The following is a 25,615-nucleotide window of genomic DNA, read 5'->3' on the forward strand; positions in this document are numbered from 1 at the left end:
AAAAAGGAGAGAAGATATGGAAGATGTTAGAAAATGGGATCACAACATCCTACTGTTGCCTAAGGGAAGAAATATCTCTCAGACCTGTAAGTCCTCCTTCAACACAGAAAAATCCAAACAACCGTGTCTGGCCTTCAACCTATTTTACAAAGCTTCCCAATTTTGATTGAGCCGCGCCAGTTGCGGCGGAGGCTGACGGGGCTGGAAGGGGCAGGCTCGCAGGGCAGGCAGCGCTCGCCCCTTACAGGAACGCCTACATCCCGGGCCGTCCCGCCCTCGGGCACAGAGCTCAGCTCCCGCTTCAGCCCAGCAGCCCTCCCCGGTACAAAACACAGGCCTACAGGGCTACTCTGAAGCGAACGCTGAGGCTCCCAGCCTTTTCCCACGGGCACCGAGCGAGGAGCCTCTCGGCTCTGGAACCGCCGCCCGCAGCGCGGGTCCCGCCAGCCCCGCTCCTCACCGGCCCGGCCGGGGACCGTCCGCTGCAGGACACGGCGCCACAGCCCCGGGCAGCTCCAGCGCCCCGCTCCTCCCCGCGCCATGCCCGGAGGAGGAGAAGCTCCCCCCGTACTCACAGCCCCCGCCAGCCCCGGGCTCCTCAGCGCTCCGTTAGCAGCAGTCGCTGTTGCCAGCCGGGCCCTTCCCCTTCCGGGCCGCCCTGGGCCTGCCGGGACTTGGAGTTCGGGGCGGGGCCGCGCACTGCCCGCGGAGCCGCGGTCCGGCCGCTGCCGGCGGAGCTGCGCGGGGCTCCCGCGGTGTTCGGGGCGCCGCTCCGCTCCGGGCGGACGGCTAAGGCGGCACCATGAAGAGGAGAGCAGGGGAGAGGGAGAAAGAACTGAAGGTACCTTCCGTTTGCTTCCTGCTCCCCGCAGCCCCGAGGAGTGTGTGTGCCCGTGGCCAGCCCTCTCCGCCGCTCGTGGGGCTGTGCGGGGCAGAGCCCGCCGGGGCTCCGGTAGCTCCGGTGCTGGAGACCCGAGCGAGGGGACTCCGAGGCCGCCGTGAAGTTCATTGTGAGAAGGAAGGAGCCCCGGCCCCGGGCTCGGCGCGGTCGCGGAGCCGGGGTGAGCTCCGCTCGGCCGCGTGTGCCCAGCACCGCCCCGCGCTCCGCCGGGCTGCCCGGGCAGGGGGCTCTGCTTGAGCTGGAAATGCCCGATCCCCCCTGCCCTGAATGAGGGGCACCTCGTCCAGCGTTAACAGGAGCTAGTGGTAAAGGCTTGTGCCATCTGGGCAAGATATTTCAATTTAAAAGAGAGTTCTGTGGTATATGTAAAAAATGATGCAAGGACTGTGTGTTTTTGTCGAGACATTCACAGTGAGATGATGCACTATATAACTGCGCCTAATTCTTAAATTTAAAAGTACTCTACACCAAGCCTGACCTAAATAAATATTTTAAGTCTCTTATGCCGCCCAAGCTTTATAATGTTTCTTTTCTTGTTCACGTGTTTCGATGCAATACCGTTACATTGAAGATGCTATTTCACTGTCTGTGGAAGCAAACAGGAGTGCTGAATGTCTGCTCTTTCAGGTGCCTTTGAAGGGCTTGTTTTACTACATTGTACAATATTTTATTTCAGCTGTTGATGGTTGTTGTACTTCTACTGATTTTGTTTACAAAACAGTAATACTGAGAACCAGTGACTTGTTTGAAAGCATGCTACCGATATTAGAAGTGTTAGTGAAAGGAAGGCTAAGTCCATTATAAATTTAGAAAATGCCTTTGAAAATGCTAATCTCATACACCTGAACAGGGAACATGCTAGTTTTGGTATTGCTGTTAATTTACTATGCAGTATTAAATATACTATTCCCTGCAAAGGCAGAGAAAAGGTCCGGTGTAAGTTTGCAACTAAGTATTTTACTAGAAAACTTTAGGGTCTCTTGGCCTTAGTAAGTTTCATAGCAACTCCTTAATGACTACCTTGTCATTTTGTAATTTGTCTTTTTGCTATCCCAAGTTGCTTAGAGACAGCAACTTCAGTGTTACATTTGTGTTCTGCCCTTTCCATATATGTCAAAACCTGTGCAGATGTCCCATCCAACACGTTGCAGAAACAAACTCAACCCATTCTTTTTTTAGCCTGTACATTGTGCTGTCCATCCAAGGGCCTTTGTCTTGTCAATGGGTCTTCCTGAATGTATTTGGGAATCATTTGCATTATGAGAATAATGGCCCTTGGTAAGATAATAGCTCAAGGATACCTGTGGAAGGATGGGAGGTGAAAGGATGGTGCTGTGAGCTACATTGGCAAAGGCTCTAGGAGGAAGGCACTTGAAGATCTGTCAAGAACAATGCATGAGAAGAACTTGAGGTCAAGTGCAAGAGTTCTGCTGTAGACACAACTCAAGGTTGTGGGTGCGCAGACAGAGAAGGATGAAAGATAAAAGATTCTTACAGAGTTTAAAGGTGTCAATACTTACAGAATGTCTTAGAGGGATGTGGTAATCTTGAGAGAAGCTGAGTACATTGATAGTGAAGCAAAATGAGCCTGTAGAGTGTCTTAGAATATAGGCTGCCAAAGGAGAAAGCAGCAATGGGAAAAGGAGGGTATATGCTAGAAGGAACATAAGTGGGTTTTTTTCCCATGGAAGCATCCTCATACTGATTGTTTTCTACAACTTAATTGGAGATGTAATCTCTGGGCTCCTGGCAGAGTGCCAAGTCACCCTCAGTCCTTGGCCTTAGCCATTCCTAGCTTATGTTGGTCACCTGAGAAATGCTGAAGACAAAGGAACAGTGTCTTTATTGTGGTAGTTCTGCCAAGACTTCCATTTAGGTACTGGTTAAATTATTTTTTAGCAAACCAGATATTAGTGAGGTTAACCCAACCTCTTCTGGAGAACTAAGATTTATGAGGCCTACTACTGAGAGGGAAGTGGTTGGGTAAAGAAGCTGGTTTGGATTATGTGTCATCTGGCAATATCTCTTGTTTTCCAGAATTAAATCCTGAATAAAAGTTCTTGTTTTGCTGTAATTGTGTACAGTTAAATGCTCTCTGTCAGAATCCCACTGATTGGCTTTTGCTTTGTAATTATGTAGTTTGTTTCTTATATATGATAAACTTTTCTCTGGCTCAAATTTTCTTGTATGTAGCAAGTTTTGATTTATGCTGTTATAGAAGAACATTTCTGTTCCAAGTGCATGTGGTAGAAGTTCTGTAGAATGCAGTGCTGCCATACTGCAGTTTCCACTTTGCAGATCACTCAGTTGGGTTGAGTAAGATTAAATGTGTAGCAGAAATGAAATTGTTTGTGTTACTATTTGGTGTCCAAGTCAAGAGGAGGAGGATGCAAATTCATTCTTGGGAAGAGGGTCTGAAAGAAAAGTAGGAAAACCAAAGCCAGAAGTCAACTACTCATCTGTTCTAAACACCATATTGGGCATGCTACTGTCCTGTAGAATATTTCTCTGAGTCTTAAGTGGACAGCAAAATACAACTATTCTGAAATTTCTAAAGATACCTTTGGAGCTGTTGCAAGCCATCAGCTACTCTGGTCTTCCCCATAACAAATATTACTTCTGTGCATAAAACCAGAAGTGTTAGAGTAGATGTTGCTCATTAGCTGAAAAGGCATTTTTATGCAACAGTCTGTTGTGGGATTGTTCATGCTTGTTTGTTTTAGCTTAGAATTCCATCTTAATTAATACAGTTCATAGTTATTTTGGTCTTTTTTTCTTTATATTGATGGTTGGAGTTGGTCACTTCTTTTTCACTGGGTGTAGAAATGGATCATGCAAAGTAAAACCAAACAAACTTCCTGTTTAGTGATCTAAGTAGGCAATTTGCTCCTTTTAGACTTGGGAAGAAAGCTTTTTGCTTTTAGAATGTTTATTATCTTGATTGATGAGTTTAAAAAGTTATTATTTAATGTAAGACTTAATGTTCTTGAGACTTATTTATTCAAAGTGAATTTTTTAAAATAAGTTTTGGTATGAGAGAGGCCAAGTTCTAGTTATTTCCTGTATATGCTTCCTCTACCACTCTTTGCATGTTAACACCCTCTGCCATTACCAGGTGAAAGAGAGAATACTCAGCTAGTGTGGAGTATTATTTTCTTTTAAAGTAAAGGTATTACCTTGATGGGTCTTTGGAATAGACCACTAAAGCCAGTTCACAATTACCTTATGTAGCTGTTTATGCTAATTTACATTACTGTGAATATCTACTGCTGAGAATGTGTTCCACAGACACTACTGTTATGTTTGTACAGCTCCCTGCCCAGCTGGGACCCCAGTCCAATAAATTTATTGCTGTACAAATAATAAATGCATCAATGTGCACATATGTGAATATTCACAAGGGCTTTTACAAAGATATTCTATGCAGTATCACATTTGTGAGACATGTTGGACAAAGTGGCAAGGAAATCTAAAGCTTTAAATAACACAAAGCTTTGTATGTATTTTATTTACAAGGAGAAAAAGGGAATATACTGAGTTTCAGCTGAGATATCATTGAAGGTCTTTTTTCCTGTATCATCCTCGTTTTTGCTGCCTGCAAAATAATACATCTTCATAAGGTAAAACAGGTTCCTTCAACATATTAATGCTCAAGGAAAATTAGGCAAGTATTCTCAAAGCACTTTAAAGCATGATTAAGGGTTTGGTTTTAGAATTAATGCTGAAAGATGGTGCCCGTACCATACAATGAAGTTTTTAAACTTTAACCATTGTTACCATGATTTCTTCTAATATTACAGTGATTTATTGTTTCTGGTGATTGTACTACCTCTTTAGATAAAAAATATTATTAAAAAGAACCAAAGAAAACAAAATTTTCTAATTGACAGATTAGATTCTTTTAGAAATTGTATTTAGGAAAATTAATGAAACAGCTTAGATGCAGTTAAATAAGCTTCTTGTCATGTCATATTTCTGCTTAGGTAAATGGTGTGCAAGTTTTAGCAGAATCAGCAACCAATATGCCAGTAGCAATTTTTGTGGTAATCACATTATTGGACCTTCCCATTATTAATGGGACAATAATTAAGAAATAGTGTTGATAGTCACATAACACATGATTTGTATATTGGAAATGGTCAGGTAGAAGCCTTGCATATGCAGAATAAAATACAAAAAAGAATGAGTGGCAAATGTTTCTTGCTTTTAAATTCATCACATTCCTGCTGTTTAAATTGCCTCAGCTGCTAATGCTGGAACCATTACAGTAATGGACTCGGCAAATGAAGGAGAACCGAGACACACACTTTATTACTGGAGGGGTAATTTTCTCTTCATCTGTAATAGCAGCAGTGCCTAGTATTGATCAGACCATCAAGATACTAATCCTCTGTAAAATTACTTGTTATAACTGAAAATGTGTTAATCCAAATCAGTCTGTGTCCTGACTTTCTACTTACTATTGAATACAGACTATTAGATGGTTTATTTTTTGTGATTTAAAGCCTTTACATCGATAATAGTCAGAGCTTCCTTTGCAAGAGAATGTGCTTTATCTTAGCTATGGCCCAGGGTTGTCTTTTTGTTTTAACTAGAACATCACCCACTTAATTAAGAAGTGCATGTCTATCTTCCTGCTCGGAATTATATTGGTACTTTAGGCTCTGCAGATTTATTAAACGTTGTTTTACATTCAGTCACTTGTTTTTTGCTGTAAATAAGGATAGATCTATACTTCACATATTGGAATCTACCAAGATCTTGGAGCTGAGGATGTGAGAAGAATGGCTGCTCAAAACACAAATGGATGGTGGGTGTGGATGATGGCCTGGGAGGCTCTTGTGGATAGGAGCAGTGTAAGGGAAGTTCAGTGCCAGGGATCTAAAGGTCTTTAGTCTGCTTCTACCTGGTGGGCCACTACATGAGACAGTCATGTGGTGAGCTGTGCATGTCCCAGTTCTGAATATGGGAAGGCTTCTTTTTCCTTTTTTTCTTTTTCCCCTCTGTTTTGTCTATTTTTTCATAGTCTTGTATGTTTGAAATGGAAGCTCACATCTCTGACTCACACAGCCTCAGTGCAGTGGCTGTTCCCAGTGCACAGCACCCTGTGGGAGATGGTTCCATGAACCCTGACCTTTCACTGGGCTCACTGCTCTGGCACCTGCTGGGTGACGGCCATGGGTGTCCTGCCAGCTCAAGGTGGGCAAGGAGCATCCTAGAAGTGGGGCAAGCTGCCCCACTGGTTGTTTATTTTAGAGACCATGAATAGGCCATGCATTTTAGAAAATTTTTGTTGTTGTCTAAATTAGATTTTTGCTCTGGTAAAACAGTATTTTTACCTATCTAATTACCCCTCTGCTTTATTTCTTCATTATACTTTAACCAGTTCAACTTGTATCATTTGGAGAGACTTCACAGTTCCTAAAAGGTATTGGAGTATCAATACCTTTAGAGGGATTGTGATTCCTTGTCTGCTTCAGAACACTACATTTTCCCCTCTGTTCTAAAGAAGAATATGAACACAGAATATGGTTCTTGCTAAGTTCCACTTTCCCTGGTGAGCAGCCTCTTTACTCTAGTTTTCAAGCCTAGACTGTTATTAAACATGAGTATGTTCTCAAACAGCAACACTGAGACAAAGAAAATAGTCATTTAAAAATCCAGTGTTAGACATGAATTTCTAAAAAAGTAGTGATAGTTCTTTACATTGTTTTTCAAATATTTCTATGACATTCAGGAAAATTAAATTTGCCCACAGAAATGAGGAAAAGTAAGTTTTGAAAATCCTTCCTGTTTTCTGTAGAAAAAAAAAACCTTCATGTGAATTGAATTTTGGGGTTTGAATTAATATCTTTCTGAAGAGAAATCTTGAGAAGCTTGTTTGCAGATTATTGTTTCAGTAAGCTAGGTAGCCACCCAAACCCTTTAGTCTTCTGGTTCTGAACTGAGTTTATAATCTTAGAAGTTTCAGGTGGAAATTAGCATTTTTTAAATAAAGCTGTGGTGAAATGTCTCTACTGGAGGTGCAGTACAGGGCCTACTTCCAATTTTATTTTTAGATTTTGAAAACATTTGATGAATAATTATCATACTTTTTTTCCTTTGCATCAGAGAAGATTCAGTTTCAGCTGACCCAGGTTAGTGAAAACTAGACAGGTCAAACAGTGATTGCCTGAAGCTCGTTTCTATTCCCTTGCAGTTGATGATCAAACTTATGCAGCCTTCAGCCAAAGCAGGGTTGGGCTATCATGCTTTTAATAATTCATCCATATCCTAAATTATTTAATTACCTGTAATGACCAAGAACATCCAAAAGATCATGTGATCCTCTTTCCTCCAGCCAAGGCTGAAAAGCACTGTAGTGTTTTACTGTTAGGTTTTACTGTATTCTGTTAGGTTCTCTGGTGAAGTGCAAAACATGGTTATGAGCATTTATTGGCATTTAAAGTATGGCCCAGATTAAGCACATATTTGAAGCCTTCTGGATAGAAAATTATAGTGCTGTAATTTCAAATCACTTGTGATTATTTACTGGGGTCTGATTATGGGAAGAAACTCTGCTCTACCTTACTTAGCTTAGCAGTTTTTTGCCTTTGTATACATGCTATCCCAATTTCCAAAAGAATTACATCTTTATCTCCTAGAACTTGTTCAGCTTCATTTTGCCCTTTTATCTGCGGCTCTTCCCACCATTTTTATTTAAGACTGTAAAGTTACTTTAGTGTAACTGCTCTTGTCACCTTTGCCCTCAGCTAATCAAATAGTTTACCTTGAGGGAAGCATTTATCTCCCACTTTCATTATTATTATTTTCGTAGCTGTAAAGATAGATATTTTATGTCTGCAGAAGGGTGTAACAGTGAAACGAGGTATTGATCTGCTGTATTTGGCAATTTCTTTCCACCTTGCCATCGATATCATGTCAGCCTCTGTCTGTACTGTGGTTGACCTCACAAATAGCTCTTTATGTTCCCATTGGATTCAAATGATATACTATGCTCAAAACTAAATCAATGAATGATTATAAAGTTTTTAGTATTATTTCATAACCCTCAGGCAACTGGTCCTTCATGCAGTGAATACTTGAAAAGGTACCTGATTAAAATACGTTGTTGATCCTGTTCTAAGGTTTAAAACTGTATTGAAATCAAACACCTTGTAACATTAAGGGATTCCATTCTATGCTGGCATAATATTTTACTTAAAATATCCCCCACATCTTGTGGATATTCTGTCCTCTGAGTGCAGAAATTTCATGCACTGGATCTTGCCAGTGATAAATCATGATCATACATACACTGTATATGTTTATGGGGAAAAAAAAAAAGGAGGTGAAGATCAAATAAAGGTTTTCATCTCCAAAAAGTAGGTTCAAGCAACTTGTGGATTGGAAAGCATTGCTATTACTGCTATGTAAACCCATACACATAGGTATCATTTTAGCTGGTATAATTTTAACTGGTTAAATACACTGTTCAAATGCACATTTAGGAGGTTTTTTTTTTTTACTCTGATGGAAATAGGTAGGATTTCTGCAAGCAGTTAAAGGTCTTTAAAAGCCCAATCTGACTGATTTTGAATGTGCACTCAGGATCTGGAAAAATCTTCAGATTCAATTCTGTGCTTACTTCTAGTTTAAATTATGTCAGTGCAGCAGGTAATGATGCTCTTGTGCTTATAGGAAATATTTCATTGTCTGATATCTGAACCATGTGATGGCAAACAACTGCAGTTAGTAAAATACTGAACTGAGCTATGATGTGTATGTATGGATGTAATCACTGAATAAAACCAGAACAAACTATTTAGTCTAATGATGTTAGGTGGGAGAAATTGGTTTTGGGCCTTCATGGTAAACAGTGCGCGTAAACATCAGGAAAATGACCATCTTTCTGAGTTGGAAAAGGTAGAGTCAGAGTCTAAACAGAAATTCTTTATAAGCTGTTTTAAAGAAAATGAGCATTTGTCAAGCATATGACTTTTGCAAGACATTTCTGCAAAAAAAAAAAAAAAAGTGGAAAGATGTTCCAATTAGATAAATTTCAAGTGAAATATTTTATTCTGTACTCTGAGACCATGTAAGTGCCATATTTCAGTATATATTATAAAACCACCAGAAATTATACGAAAGCTCTGATCAGTTTGGAACTGTTTCTTTAAGCCTGGATGTTTTCTAAAATGTAGCAGAACATTTTTTTCGTGTACTACAGCTATTATGAACTTGTAAAGAATCCAATTCTGTCTTCTATCCATGTAGGAGCCAAAAAGTAACTTTTTACTAAATTTGTTATTTCAGATACTACACTTGTTGAGTATAATGTAACTGTCTTGACAGGAGGTAAGATCAAAAGGCAGTTCTATTCCCCACTTTCCAGCCATTCCCATGTCAGTTATTTAGAATAAGATGGGTTCAATCAGTTATGTGGTTCTCTGCATCTGTGGTATTGGGGAAGGAAAACTGTTTTGGTTTGGATGTTTCACTGTGATGATTAGTTCAGTAGTCAGTTATCTTTTATGGATGTTCAGTGCTCTGCTTTCTCGCCTCTGGCACGTGAAATATAAAATGGGTACCATACTGGTGGTTTGTTTCCTTTTTAACTTCATGCAGAAGGTGGTAGTTGAGGAAAACTACAGGAACAACTGTTGGTTTGTGTAGACTTCCCCCAATCTTTAAACCAGAAGCCATTAAGCTTCTGCATTGTCAAGCTTGGGACCATCTGGTATGTGCTGGCTGTCATTTCTTGAGCCTCTGATGCTGCTGTCCAGGAAAATAGTCCGTGATATATTCATATGGACACTATCAATCTTGGTTCAATAGGAAGTGTTTATGGAAAGCATTTATAAATAGGCATAAATGAAATAATAGCAGATTATGAGTACAGCCAATGTTTTTATTTCACAGTCTTGTATTCCATTTTAAAAACCTTCAAAAATCTTTTACTTGCATTAGTAAGTAGGATGCCTGTTTTGCTTGAGCGTGCCATGGGGAATAATTTTAAAAAGGCTTTATTCTTCTGAGTTTCTTTGCATTCTTGGTATTAATAGTTTGAAGTTAGATTCCATTAGCTTTTCTCCAGTATTGTTGAAACTTGTAGGAAATTTTCCCCATTACCATGGGAAATGGTACTTTAGAAAACTTGTTGTAATCACTTGACTGTAGCAAGTTGCGCTTGATGAGAGTATATGACAAAGTTCTTAATGGTGTTATAGCTTAAACTTTTGTAATGAACTGTAGATATTGGTCAGCCCTTTCTGAACTGTTTAAAAAATGCCTTATGTTACTGAGGTATTTCTTCACAGAAAGAGTGATTGGGCGTTGGAGGTGCTTAAGAAAAGGCTGCCTTTGGCACTTAAAGCCAGGTCTAGTTCACAAGGTGGTGTTGTCACATTGGTGATCCTTCCCCATATTTACCATTTTAGATAGGACCATCTTGCCTATGTAGAAAAGCTTTGAAATTTGTTATTCAGTCCAAAAAAGTTGAATTATAACTTTATGGTTCTGGCTAACTGAAAGTACTTCGGTGTGATCAGGACAGTAGGTTGGTAATTATCTGTGATTTCTGTGATTTGATAGGTGTTGATATTATGTTGATATTCTATTGTGCAATAGAACATATGAATGTAATGCCTACCTAAAGGAGTTTGTGCTCTGGGTGTGTCTGTATATGTGACAAACACATGGGTTTATGCTTTGTGGTACAAACATATTCCTCATAAATAATGAGAATTTATTTTCTCTTCAGTTTGCAGAGCACAGTTTGTGATCAGGATCTTTAAAGGCTTGGTGCCATGACAGAAGGTGGTCAAAGCAGTAATGTCACAGGCTGGAGGATGCCAGTGACCCAGTGAAAGAAACAAGCACTTTGCATGTTGACTCTTTTGTGAGAGGGCAATGTTTGGCCCTGGAAGTGCAGGAGAGATGGACTGTTCATGAAAAGGGCACGGAGAGCTTACCCATATGATCCTTTGTCAGCCTGATTAAATTTAGTGTCAAGTGTTCATTCATATGAAAGATGAGACACATCACTGTTTATCTAATAGAAAAAAGTATTTCTATTTTTCCTGAAGTCTTTTATATGTTAATAGAGGCAAACATGGCCATGATCACATAATTTAAATATGTATGTAAAAAAATATACATACTGGCAATGGTTTAAAAGTAAGATGTATATGTTTTATGCAAAATAATGCAATTTCATTGTTAATCATGCTGTTCAAGCCATAACTCCATACAAAACAGTGCTTTTAAACAAATAGAATATACTGTTATTGGGCCATTTATAACAGAAATGCTTAGAATATTTAGAGACTGATGCAAAATATTTATTTTGCATGCTTTAATGTATGCTTCTATTGTGATATTAATATACAAATGCAGAATTAAAATTCTGGGTATTAGACCTAATTGTAAGATTTTAGACTCTGTTTTTAATACTGGAAGAAACACCAGTATTTAGAACAAGGTTTACAACAGATGTAATTTTAGAAATAAATGCAGGCATACAAAAAAATGGAAGAATTTCTTGTGAAATAATTGAACTTCTAAATATTTAAAGAACGAGAGGGGAAAAGTTTAGATGTCTTTCCCCTCACTTTTCCTACCCTGCCAAATGTGGCTTGCTTAAAAGAACTGCTGGGAGTTTGCTTAATGTTATACTTTGCATGCATTTGTGATTTGAAATAAAAAAAAAAAAAAAAGCTAAATTTGAGAGAGACAGTTTGAATGGCATGCTGTCAGTTTGGCTCTCCGTGAATTGGCAGTGGTCTCATTTAGGACCTTCAAATATGTGTCTGCCTGGACAGAATGAGAACGTTTTGCATGTTCTTGAGAAGACAACCACTCCTTGCTGCCTCACAGTACTCAGTGGTGCATGACAGTTGCCCTTCATCGCTGTCTTCTTCGATCTTAACCTCTGACCGCCCACTTTGTTGCCGCGCAACGGTTGGAGCAGGCCAGGATGTTGGGGAATGACGGGCATTGGCCTGCAACGTGCTTGTCATTATTGCACTGTCAAAAGTAGCCTGCCATTGGGCTCCAGCAAGGTTTGAAACCTATGTGCAGCAGTCCATATTACTTAACTTCCAGCACTGTCAACAGGACGATCGAATGTGCATAAAAAATGTGTGTTGAATATGTCTTTGATCATAATATAGGGAGATCTTTTTTGTGTGCGCTGAACGTATTCATATGAGTTTCACGGGGCCAAGAGGTTGATTCTGCTGCCATGGTAAAAAGTGAACTGTTGTCTCCTGTGGTCTAAGTTTCAAATAGCACAATTTAGATTTGAACAGCTCTGCCAGTTAAACTCTCAGCTTGTCTTGCGTATCCTATCAGCTTTTCAGCCAGCAGTATAAGCAGCGAGATACCAGACCAGTGGTGCCTGAGGTTAGCTGTCAAACTGGAATGTTATTTTGGATCTTGCTGTAATGTAATATCATAGAAGGAGGTCAGGCTGTGTGATTTGTAAAGCAGTTGTGCAAACTTAAAATGACTGAAATGTTTATTTCAGGTACTTTTTTTTCCCCATCCAAAAGCGTTGGCGAGAAAATAGAATTTATCATAAAAACCCAAAGGCAATATAAAATGGTCATTTTTCTCTCGAGTACAGAATACAGCACATAAAAGAGCATCAAAATCCAACATGAGGAGTCAGGCTGAAATTCACTGAGTAATAAATGCTTGACATTGAAAATATTTAACAGGCAGATATCCATGTATTTTCTGAAAATTAATCCCAAAGAAATTTGGGATGAACCCCGTACTTAATGAATGAGGATTGTACCCATGAATTAATTGTGAATATAAACTTGGTGTGTAGGTAAATCACTTATGCAATCTATCATATATTAACAAATACTTTGAATGGCTTCCTGCTTGGAAGTGTCATATCCTACTTTAGTGGAATATTTGCTATTTCCTTTGGCAACAGCTGTCTGTAACTGAAGTTTATTTTATTGGATTTGAAACTTGTCTGTTTTCTCTCAAAATGTATCAGTTCCTTTGTAATTGAAATGGGATATTAAAATGACATCACAAAATATCATCTTAAAACCAGGGATTCACTAAAGCTTGTTTGTAATGACTATAATGACTTCTTTCCAAACCAGAAAAGTAGCATTATCTTGAAACTGGCTATAAAATCACTTTTTTTTTTCCCTTCAAGTTTCAAAACATCTTCATGCTAATTAAGTAAAACCAGTAGAGTCATAGTGGTGGTTATTGGTTAGATTGCCTAGTAACAAAAAATTATTATTTTCATAATAGTTTTGCCCTCAGTGTATTTTCAGAACCATATTTTATTTTTTTCTGCTCACAGTATCATTTGCAGGAGACCTCAGTTCAGAGTCCATGATCTAAAATACTAGATTGTGTCATGGAGATCTTTTTGGTCTTGTTGCTCTTAAAGAGAAATGCTGTTGCTGTTTAGTAGCCCAACTCTTCTAGTCTTTGCCAGCATGTTGACATGTGGTTACTCTGAAATAGAGTATAAAATGCATGCATCAGGTGTTTGTGTGTGCACATATATGTACCCATGTGCCATAAATGTGCAAAATTCTTTGGTGAATGAAGTGGTCTGTTATTCGATGTTAAAACTATTATCTTCTAAATTCTTTATCCTGCCCATGAATTTGCTGTAAGTTTTGGTTCATGTTTCCCCTTTCTGGAGTAATGTATATATATATATATATATATATATATATATATATATGCTTTTGTGAAGAAGGACTGAATTTCTGAAGTGTGTAAATATGCAAATGTGCAATCATTTAAGTGCATTTAAGTAGACAACTAACTAGCATTTAAATAATGAGTCATTGTGTTGGTTAATATGGTCTCTAAATTCAGAACTCTTTTTCTGCCTCCACAGTTAAAAAAAAAAAGCTACCAAAATTAACAGAAAAACTGACCCAACTATTTTCAAACTAAAGGAATGTTATTTTTCCTTTCAGAAAAATGTTGCTATTTCTTTCACTGTACAAATGAAGGTTTAATTTCTGCTGAGAGTTAATAATACTCTTTGTAGTTGTGTTACTGAGGGAGAAAAGTTTAAAATCTTCAACCACAAATTTACTTTTTCACTTGAAGTGTGGAATGCCTATTCCTTCTCTAACCAGAGGCTGCTTTTTTTTCCTACTTTGAAGTAACATTTTACACTCATGTGCAGAAGAAAGTAGGCATCATTATGCAGTTTATGCATGTTCATGTCTTTATATTTTTCCAAATGGAAATACTTTTGTGAATTCTGTCCAGTCTGTGTCGTAACTAAGAGTTTGCAATGTTTTTGCTCTTGCTCTGCAGATCTTTTTATCACTATTATAAAAAGGATATGGAGAAACCAGTTTATTAACATAAAATGAAATAAAAAGTAAGTTCTCATTAACTGTTGGGAGCTGATGTCTTTTCCCATTGCCTTAAAAGATAAAAGGAGCACTATAAAAGTGTTTTCTAACTTTCTTTAGACATTAGAATTTGAAAGTGAAAGCACAGTGAATAAAGATAACAGCAGTTAAGTGTCATTATTTTGGTTTGTGTTCTGAATTAAGAATATCCCGGCTGAAAGCAAAATGTTTTAATCAAGCAAAGAAACTTCTGAAGTGGTTCTCAGGATGGCAGGAGGTGTCCATGGGCTTTTTATTTCAACTTCCAAAGGTGTTCAAAAGCAACACAAGTGTATTCGAGAGGTTAAGCGTCCATGATGCTCTATGGTGTTATAGGAACAAAATAAATCCTATTACCCAAAATAAAAGAGAGGTAGATACCTTAAGGGAAGTGCTTTGTTGTCACCTCTGCCCTCTGCAATACAAAATATCGGCTTGTCACAGAGGTTGAGACTTTTGTAGTGCATTCTTTCAGGGAACAAATCTGTCTTCTGGCTTTAATGTAAGAGCTGTGAAATATCTGTATTAGGTAAAATAGAGGTTAAGGCACCTTAAGGGCACTGAATTCTTATCTCTTTTTACTAGCAGAGGTGTCAACATGTACTAAAATGTGATGACCTACTCTCCTCTTTGATAAAAAGGAAAATGACCTGTCTACTGTGGATGGTGATGGAGTTGCCTGGGGCAGATTACATTGTCACCTTCTTTAGTACTGGTGTGTAGGAAAATAAAAAAGGCCAGGATAGTTCTGTTTACCACAGAAGTATTTGACATTTCTAGCTACTGATAAAATATACTCAGGGGTAGAAAGAAGAAGCTGGTTTACAGTACTAAACAAGGTTATGAAGGAAGGCAGAGATTGCTTGTTGTGTGAGCCCTTGGTATCACAGGATGTATGATCCGTATCAAGAGATTCCTTCTGACCCCTTCAGACACTCAGGGTTCAAGCTCTGCATTTAACCCTGCTCTCCACTTGTCCAGGGCCTTTGCTGCACAAAAGGCTGACATGGCTTGAGTCACGTCTTGAAATTCTGGCATACCAGTGGGCTCTGCAACTTATAGAGTTCAATCATGGACTTGGTTGATACAAGTAACAATATTTCTTGTATTCTAGAAATAATTGGTGTCACATTCCAGACCTTTTCTGGGTAGCATTCCAGAGCATTTATAATTTGTTACAATGAATTTGGAAGTCGTTAGTCATTGCCTATTGCTGTGTGTAATGAAATATATATAACTTAGAGAGTTGATTTAAATTGCAGAGCTGGAACATCTCAAACTGGTAAATGAACTTTAAGCTTTAATTAATACTTCTATGCAATTCTGTAAAGGAAGGTTTGCTCCCTGCTAATCAGAAACTGGAATTAAGGACAAAGGAAAGATTTCTGTTGCACTCTTATCAATATTTGAGTAGAATGGGTTTCAGCATTTCTTCATGGTTTGCATGATGGCAATGAAATTTAGATGTCTCTTGTGTGAGTTCCTTGCATAATAATCTTCTCTCTTGTTTGCATAAATAAATTTTAAAAGTTTTGTTGTTAGAGGTATGAGACTCCAAGGGATGGGAAATTGGCATCCTGTTGCCAAACAGATACTGGTTTTTACATTGTTTAAAAACTGAAATCTATGCCCAAAATGTGCCCAAAATGAGTGAAATCATAAGTGAACATTCATGAGAAAGTGAAAAAGTTCTTCAAAAGGCCTGGGAGCCTTTTTAGAAGAGCATAAACCCCATAACTTTGGTCTACTTTTGGCTGTTTGCAGGTCAAGCTCATTAATGTATTTTTGGCCTGAAGCTCTAAGTATTCATGAAGAAGGTAGAAATCTGTTGGTATTTGGTTTAGTGTAAATAGAAGATGAAATTTGGAAAATCAATGTTAACTTATTTCAATCAGGTCAGTGAAGTGTGTCTTGTTAGATTCTGAAAATTCTGACATTATATTCTTCTGAAGAATAAATAATTAACTTGGTCTTTCCTAATTATTTAGAATTTTTTTATAAGGCATGTGAAAGAGGAGATTACTGTTAGACCATCCTGAAAAAAGGGCCTTAAGCTGACAATTCTTTTTAACTTCTTGAAATGGTACTTAAGCTAGGGCAATTTTGCCTCAAAAGTCCAGTTTCCTTATAGTTAGAGCAATGCTGTGGTGTCAAGTGCTATAAAGTGGATTTGTGTTTAAAACAATTTTGAGACTGATGAGCTGATGAATTAAATCAAGGTTATTTTAAACTATTGATAGTATAGCAATATCCATGGAAATATCAATTTAATTCTTGCATCTTTTGGTATGGTTATAAACTGATATCTCTATTAAAAACTGAAAAAACAGTCCAGAGAATTTGGATTTATGAAGTGTTGTAGAATGTCTCTGATCATATCCCAGAAGGTTAGTAGCTAGTTGTTGCTTTACAGAACTTTCCTCTTTCAATTTTCAAGTGTTTACAGAATTCAATATTGCATTGGCTCATACTTAACTGCCCATAAGTTTACCTGCATTTGTGATTAAAGAGTTTTTAGAAATTTGCATTAACAAGCCCATTTATTTATCATCTTTTTTTGTTTGTTTCATAATCAGTGGGGGGGTTGGTATTGTTTTCTTGTAAATATTTTTATTCCAAGGGATTTAAGTAAAGAGCAGGATATAATCCAGTTCCTAATCCTAATTAAATTCCTATTGCAGAAAAATTGGAGAATGAAGTCAGTAGTGAAGGTGAGCAATGAAGGAGCAGGATAACTTAAGAAAGAGAGACATGCTGAAAGATGATAAAATACTAAGGCAATGTAATATTTTGGGAGGAAGATTAGATAAGGAGAAAAGTAACACAGAACTAAATGATAGAGAAACAATAAAAAGTGATTTACAAAGCCAGACATCTAGTGGATTCCAGTGTAATATTCTAGCATTTATTTGACTGAATTGTAATGAGTGACTGTTGTGTACTGTATATGTAAGTGAATTTACATGTGTGGTTTGCTTTTTAAGAGATGCTCTTTAGCAATGTAAGTACATCAAATTTTGTTTAAAGCCAAGTTATTTTTCGCTTGGGCATCTGCTAATTCTTGTTTTGTGAGGAGTAGTGAGGGAGAATTGATACTGAGGAAAAAAATGGAAATTATTTTTAAAGCAAGGAGTGTTAGCATAGCTACAAATAATAAAAATGAAGTAAAATCCACACAAATAGTTGTGAAGAGCAGATGACCTGCTCATGCATAAGTACCTGCTGGGCCTTGGCCATTGAGTCCTGTAGAGAGGTACCTGGCTGAAATAGTCTGAACTGCTTAGAATGGATTTATTATTCTTACAAAATCTCCTATGCATGTGGAATCTTCTCTACTATTGTGGCTCTAGCCTAATCTCTCCTTTCTGATTTAGTTTTGAAATTCTTTGAGAATTCCAAATTTCATCTGTGTGTGCAAAATGGCAGAACTTTGCATACATAATAAAAGCTCAGTGACTTCTTGACAGTGCCAGTGGTGTGATTAATTCCCTTGCATAATAAATTCAGTCATCCTATGCATATGCAGGGACAATATAAGCAAAGGGGAATGAAGGATCCTTATGGATGATGTCTGGGGGAGAGCTCTTGTCTTGCTCTTGTCAAATATGTTTGTCTCTCCCCAGAAATCTGTCCCCACAGATTTCTTTCTCCTTGGGCTTTATGCCAATTGCAGCATCTTCCCCATCTGGTCAGTATCAGGAAGGTGGGCCACACCTCAACCTCTTCCATCACGTGCTGGCAAGTTTGTGTGACTCTTGGTACAGAGGCAGAAAATAGAAGGAAGAAAGCTGGCATTTTCCTAAGGAGCCTTTCTCTAATAACCCCTGGTGTTTGCCACATTGAGTCTTTTCCTGTTAATGAATTGCACTCTTTGCAGAAAGTCATGCCAGGTGTTTGACTGAAGCAGTTTTGTATCAGGTGATGTAGTGCCTCATATCCAAAATATCAGGCCTTTGATTGCATTTATTCTTAGGAGTGATCCCAGCTTTTCTTGGGTAACCTTACCGTGTTAGTCAGTTGTGTTTGTAGCATGCTACATGATTGTTTTGTGCTTCTACAGATAATTTCTAGGCATTATTCCATGAACAGTAGTAAAAATATTAAGATTTTTAACTAGGATCGCCAAAGCTCTCAAACTAGAAAGTCACCTCAGTCTCTTTTCTGACATGATCAGTTGCTCCTTCAGGCTCTAAACTGGGATTATGTGGTGCCTGTAAATATTAACAAGAAGCCTTACAGAACTTCTACTGACAAGCCAGTATAGCTTTATGACATTTTGCTGGCAAAACTCTGTATGTCATGTTTGTATCTACACACATGGAAAGGTATAGTGCATTTTGCTAGCTGTAGTTTTTAGGCAGGTATGGTGATTCGATGTCAAGCTGCACATATTTCTGTATCATAGTAAACAAAATACTTGAATCTTGTTAAATTAATAAATCAAGTAGATTTTGTGTTTTAGTAGCTGGATAAAATATAATTGAAATTCTGGCTGGTCACCAATGTTTATCAGTGATGAAAAATTACAGATTAGTCTGTGTTTCTATAATCAGAACATTTACACAATGGATATATTGTTACAGTTGTCGTTTTAGTTCTGATTATTACTCAGTATGTCTATTGCAATTTTCTCATTTACAGCTGTTATTGAGCTCCATGTGTAATAGATGGAATTACTGTGTCTACCATTTATTTAATGAATAGCCTACAGAAACATTAGTGTTAATAATATCCACTTAATGTACACAACAGTTTATAATATGGATAGATGAATAATGTGTTGCACTATTTAAATTTTATTGGAATGAGATAAATGGATCTAGTGCATTTTTGTTCGTAAATGTGATGTTAGAGTCATCTGGGGGATTTAAAAAAAGTCAACTCTAAGCAAAGTGATTGCAACTAGTCTGTTATCTAATATAGAAATAAAGTAGTTTAGACTTAAAACTCTTTTTTTTGGGGGGGTGGGATCTGAATCAAGAGGAAATTTTTCTTATTAAAATAAGTGAGAGTATCAGCTGTTCAAGTTCATTCCTGATGGGGGTATTCTGCTAACAAGGAGTACTGGGTTGGAAAGCTAACAATTTGGTTTCTTTGCTCAGTAGCAAGGAAGTGTGTGTGGGACACATGTATTAAACAGAATTAACTGAATTCACCAATCTGATAAATATGACATGCAGTTCTGATTAAATAGCAAAAATAGCAGCCTGTATAGTAAGCACAGTCAGGTCTTGCCCAATGCAGGCAGCTTCCTAGCTACTCTTTCTCTTTATCTGCTTTTTTGGCTTAGAGCAATGTAGAAAGGTTTGATTTTGTAAGCCTAAGAGGAAAATATTCTCCCTGCCTCCATTTTGAATAATTTTCATTGTTTGAAAGAGGAACTCCTTGGCCTGGTTTGTCAGACTTAATAGGGCTTCTGTAAACTGACTCTTCAAGACACTATTTTTGAAAAAGTTGTTGTATTGTAGGTAATAAGGATATACTTTGGTTTCATGAAAAAGCACTGTAAAATGGAACAACTATAATTGAGGTTTTGTTTTTTGGTTTTTGTTTTTTTTTTTCCTGAATAAATAGGCACTTAAGGAAATTCTCCTGTAAATGTTATGTAGAAGTTACACTGTTTGAGTCAGAGAATATAAATTTTGAGTTTCTCACAGCAGTATTTAAATGCTGGTATTTTCCTTGCTGTGTTGAGACAAATTTGATAGGTAAAGGTTAATAATATATTACACCAACTTGTAAGAGTATAAAAGTTAGACAAGGCTTATGTGTCCTAAAGCTAGACTGACCTTGCCTAGTGACTCTGGGTGGTCTTACAAGGGACATAGCCATGGCTGTTGTAGCCCAATGTATTTTGGGTTAGTTGCAGGCAAGCTGTGCTTGCAGACCAGTGAGTCTTTGCTGCTGAAGAGACACAGGTCACCTACTGTTCAACTCCACAGAACTCCGAGGAAATCTGAGAGGTGTTGGCATGTTCACTTGTGAATTTTAATGATTTCTTTAATTATAGTTTTAACTCTGTGGCAAATGGTTCAAACTGAGTGTGTAAAGAAGACAGTCTGTGCATTTAAGTACATCTGGGGGTTTCTTTTACTAAATAAAATACCTACCAAGTCTTCCTGCCATAAGGCTTATGTCCTCATAGCTGTGTATCCATAAATTCCTTAACATTACCAATACTTTGCCATTTAAACACTCTCCATTCTGAGCTACACTGTAGAGCAGGGACTCATGAGCAGTGACCTGCCAGCATTTCAGGAGCACCAGAGGACTGCAGAGAGCTGTCTGGGATTTTAACTCTAGTTCCCCAAAAATACTTGGTGTTTCAGAGAAGGTAAAATGCATTGCATGCACATGCTTTTCTTCTGGCCAGTTGTGCAAAGCTGTGACTTTCTTCCTTAAAAGAATGTCTTATATGTTTCTTATTTGGGGCCATCTGTAATTCTATTGCAATGTAAAGTAATTTACTTCCAGCTTTTATGTGATTATTTTCTCAAAAATGCAGAGCTTTCTAGAAGTGCTGTAACATATCACACATGAAGAATAGCACAAAATTGATATCTTAGCAGAATAAATAATTTTGATATCTTCAATGTTTTCTCTGGTTACTCTATCAGTTCTTTTCACAGGTTTTTTTTCTTTTTTGCTTACTACAGAAAAATTACATCAAATGCAGGATAACAGAACACTGTCAAACTAAGAAGGTTTTATATGGACAGCATTAGACAGGAGCAGAAAGATCCAGTGCACTAATAGGCACGCTCACATGAGCTACCTAGTCCATTGACAGTTTCTTCCTTTGTTCTCCCTCTCGACCCACTTTCTGCCAGTGATTTGTGACATATTTTGTAAGAGATCAAATAAGCCCTTGACACCTGATTGCAATGTAGTGCTTGTTTACAGTTGCATTTTTGAAGGACCTCTAGACAAGATGGAAGGTTTAACTTAAAGTAATTAAATTTGCATCTGCTCTGTGACAGTAATTTTCTTATGTGTGTATCCTGTTGAGCAACTTTTACTGTAATTGGCCATGAAGTACCAAAAGAAGGATCCAGGTAGACAAAGTCATTGTTGCCTACTATTAAAATCTGTCATGGTATTTCTTAAGGACTGGCTTGTACTTGGCTTGTGCCATGTTCTTTGAAATATAGTAATGCCTACTTTTTTTTTCTATTATTTTTAAGGTGAACCCTGATTTGAAACACAAATTAAGCTGAACTTGATGATTAGCATTTTCTATTCACATTTTAAAACTAAAGAATTATTTTATAGCTGCTTTAAATTCAATATTATTAATTTATATCTTGTTTTTGTGGTATATTTTGGCCAGATTGATATTGTTGAATTTCCTCTGATTAGTGAGATTCCAAGTAGCATACCAGGATGTTCTCCTAACACCAACTGAAGTGGTTTTATGAGGACCAAGAATTATTTGCATCTTGCATGACCTGTCCTTATGGCCTCTTTTGAGTACAGTGTAGGTTAGAAGAAGTTATTTGCAGCCTACTGACTACAAGGGAGATTAATAGCTTTTGAAAGGGCTGTAATGAAAGGCTGACCCAACTGGCTTTTGTATTATACCTTGTTTATCCTGCTCTCATCTCTATCACCTTTGGGCTACAACAAAATGTAATTTATGTTAGCAGGGCTTCATTGGAGGTGAAAGGTCACATTTTTAATGAGGGTAGCCCTGATTGGGATTCAGGTTTTAAAATGTTGTGTGGTAGAGTACAGTCAACAAAGTCCATGTAAAGAAAACTATTGCAGAAAGGAGTGAGAAAACATTATTTGAGGGGGAAATAAGACCATTTTCTTTTATTTAAAGTTCAACTAGCAGAAGTTAAATAGCTAGGAAAAGGGATTTAACAAAGTACTAGCAATGTCATGCTCAAGTTTAATAAGCCTTTAGAATTTTGGCAGAGTGGTGGGTTCTTTGTACTGAGAAAAATACTTTGCAAACAATCAATTTCCTCTTATTTTGGTGCTGACTGCTAAAAACATTTCTCTCTCTCTCTCCTATCTTTGACTTGAGTGGGACAGAAATGAAATGACCGCCTGTGTTTGTTCCAGGGAAAACTTGTTGGTATTTGGAGCAGTTAACTATAATATCCAACTGGGTTTGAGTTTTCCCTTTAGAAGGCAATTTTGCCTTATGTTCATGGCATTGAGCAGTGGTGTCCATTAGTGGTATGCTGTAAAAACTATCTGCTGTATTTTTGTTGAGTGGTGTTAATGTTAGAATTCACTAAGTGACTTACATAACCAATTTTATGAAATGTGCATTTTCTCATAGAAGCTGAAATTTTTTTAAGACAGGTTAAAACTTTAAGAGAATTCTAGTCAAAAGAAGTTTTTGCAGGTACCTGGGGAAGTTTGAGGGTGTGAGCATCAAAGTAATCAAAAGCTGATTTGAAAGAAGTTCTTGGATTTGGGTTTTCAGCATTCAGATTCTTACCCTTTGTGACTGGTGCTTGCCATGAATCTCACTCCCCTCTTTCATTTATGTGTGTTGTTTGTGAGTGACAAAGTGCTTCAGTTATGTTCAAGAAAGGAATGGGAAACACATCAGGGATTTGGAATTTCTTTACTTTTTGTGAAAACAACTTCTAACCTGAGTTTAGTTCAAAGTTTGCATAGAGAAAAGTGGTGGAATAAGCCTCTTTGGTTCTTTACAGCCAAATTATCTTCCATGGAGACACAGATTATCAAAGTGCAAGCTTTTACATCTTTTTTTTTTTTAACTGTATATATAGACTGTGCAATGGTAACCCCTATGAAAAACCATAATGCCCATAGGATTCACCTTGTGAATGAAAGTTTGGGAGGGCTGCTGGTTAGATTGCAAAAGAGCTGCAATACTTTGAAGAGGCATTGTGCTGATGTCAGAAGCTTTTTCCTCCAATTTTGGATTGTTTTCTGTGTATCATGCTGCATCATAACTAAATATTGGATTGTGCCCCTGTGTGATAGGAACTCTTTATTCCATGGTGATGTGTGAAGCAATCTACTGAGGCCCTCAGTTCAAACACTGGGTTTCCTTTTCCTCTCCCCAACACTCTCCACTCCTGTAGCTGCACTTGACTTTTTGGCTGAGGTCAGCCTTGCTGTGCTGCTCCTGCAATGCCTCTCCATCCCAGTCCTCCCTTCTGCCCTACCACAGCACTCCCCTGGGCCTGGGCTCCTGCTGTCTCTTGCTAAGGAATAGAATCACACTGTGCTTTAAAGCAACACAATGTTGGGATTCCCCTTCTTTTCATCCGTGTCAATAGGTCTTGAACTATTAATGCAAATCTTCAAAATGATTCTTTTAAATTTACACTTGTTTTACATTATTTTATAATTAAATTTTAGTGTTGAAAGAGAAGAAAGGAATAGAAGTTTTTGAAGTGATTAAATATTAATTTTATTCACATTTAACCCTAATTTGCATTAAGGATGTTAACTGAAAGGCAGATCTTTTGAATCCAACATTTTCATTTCCTTTTAGCCTCATTGATGAACAGATCTTGTCATATAAAGTGTAAGGGTCCACTGGGATAGAAGGAATAATTGTGCAGTCTTGTACTTTTTAGGATGGTCTGTTTGTGATGCTTATTGTTTCCTAGCAAAATAAACAAAAATCAAATTAAAAAATATTTTGTTTAAACTAAAACTGAGATTTGAAACAAAACAACTGCTAGAGAGACTGTCCTGCTTGAGGACTCTGATGATTCTTCTTGTCTGTCACAACAGGACTTCTGTGACTTAGAAAGCTGATTTCTGTAATATTTTAATGGAAGGTATATCAAGGGTTAATATTGGTGAGGAAATCTTTTATGACATATCTATCTATCTATCTATGTATTACATGTAGGGCTGTGAATTTAGGTAAATACAAAAAAAAAAAGGGCTGCATGCAGCTACAGCTAGGTGTGAAACTGACCACTGATGTTTGTTTCCTTTCAGAATATTAAATGAACCACAATGCACTCAGTATCCTTCTGTTAAGGTCTACAGTTCCTACCTGAGAGTTCAGGAAATGTAGATTTTCTTTCTTTGATTTCAGTTGCTTACAGAACCCTGGATAAAAGTGGTGTAGTATAAACTGCTGCAGGATTTTGGGTGCATTTGGTGCTTACACTTGCACAAGTAAAAGCCTGCAAAAGAAACAGGCCTTTGTGTTGTGTTTAATAAATCATGGGACTTTGAAGAGTCTTTGAGAAGTGGGGCCTGCATGTGCCTGAGCAGCAGTCATGAATAAGTGTTATCCTCAAGTGTATCTAGCAGACAGTAATAGATGCTTGAACAGACAATGTGAGCCCTGAGTGAATGATGGTAACAACATTAAATATTTACATATAGCAAAAGCATTTTGACAGCAGAAAAGAGGCTGTCTCTGCAGCAAGGTGGGTAAACCCCAGTGTGATATAGTACACCTTTCTATAGGACAACTTTTTATTAATAACTAGCAGTGTTTCTCTGTAAGACAGATATATGATCTTCTGTCATACAGGACAATTTTCAAGACTTTATTGGTGTAATCTCCAGGTGCCAATATCACTCCATACCTGCCATAATGCAAAAACAATTACTCAGTTCAGAAATAAGAATTGATAATTGAATAATGACTAAATGGTTAATATTAACCAAAGTAGATTTTAACCTCTTACCAAAAGCCCAGATTCACTCTACTTTGCCTTACCTCAGTTTTGCATTGAATGTTCCAACATAGGAGCTGTCTGGAGAGCTGTGTCCTAAAGAATGTTGTGCTGTGGCTGTGCCTGAAAGAGTTGATGAAAGCAAGGAGTCCTCCTGCCCTCTCCACTGCTGAGCAGTTTCATAGAAGTAAATCCATTTTATTGATTCTGGAGTTCTTGAAGTGCAGGATATTTGTTTATGCGCCCTTGTTTTGTTTTTCAGGGAACCTGCAAATTATGATTGTAGAGCAGTTGGTATTCCTTGCACTGGACTTGTTAAAATAGGTAATGCTTGATTCATACATAATTTTAAAAGGAAATTACTTTATCAGAAGCATAGGATAACAATTTTTATACTGAGAAACATAGGAATTTTCTTAGAGGTTTTTATCCTTCTAAATGCAGTTAAAAAACCTTTCACTTGTAGGAAAGAAAAAAAACAATGGTGATAGTAAATTGAATTTTTTTTAAATACTGTATGAAGCTTGTATTGCTATGATGAGCCCACTTGCATTTAATGATCTGTCATATCATGTAATTAAAACAAATTAATATTGAAAATGAACTAAAATTGAGTGCTATCAAGCCACTTTTTCATATATTCACTTTCTTGTCACTGCAAAAGAGAACATAATTCTAGAATTTTTTGCTTTAAATAA

The 25,615-nt window shown here is 37.6% G+C and overlaps 1 protein-coding gene across 4 annotated transcripts in view; it reads left to right on the top strand.

Annotated features, from left to right (window-relative positions):
• Positions 1-667: 667 nt before the first annotated feature.
• The window catches only part of FTO (FTO alpha-ketoglutarate dependent dioxygenase), a 221,445-nt gene continuing 196,497 nt past the window's right edge, over positions 668-25,615 (top strand). Inside the window, exon 1 of one of the 4 annotated variants that reach the window (XM_059857114.1) lies at positions 668-841. In XM_059857114.1, coding sequence (XP_059713097.1) covers positions 803-841 — 39 coding nt within the window. In that variant the 5' untranslated portion in view covers positions 668-802. The remainder of the gene's footprint in view (positions 842-25,615) is intronic. The other 3 variants (XM_059857115.1, XM_059857113.1, XM_059857111.1) reach the window with 3 other exon arrangements.

This window comes from Haemorhous mexicanus, chromosome 12, assembly GCF_027477595.1.
Source record: "Haemorhous mexicanus isolate bHaeMex1 chromosome 12, bHaeMex1.pri, whole genome shotgun sequence".
In the NCBI taxonomy this organism is placed as follows: domain Eukaryota; kingdom Metazoa; phylum Chordata; class Aves; order Passeriformes; family Fringillidae; genus Haemorhous; species Haemorhous mexicanus.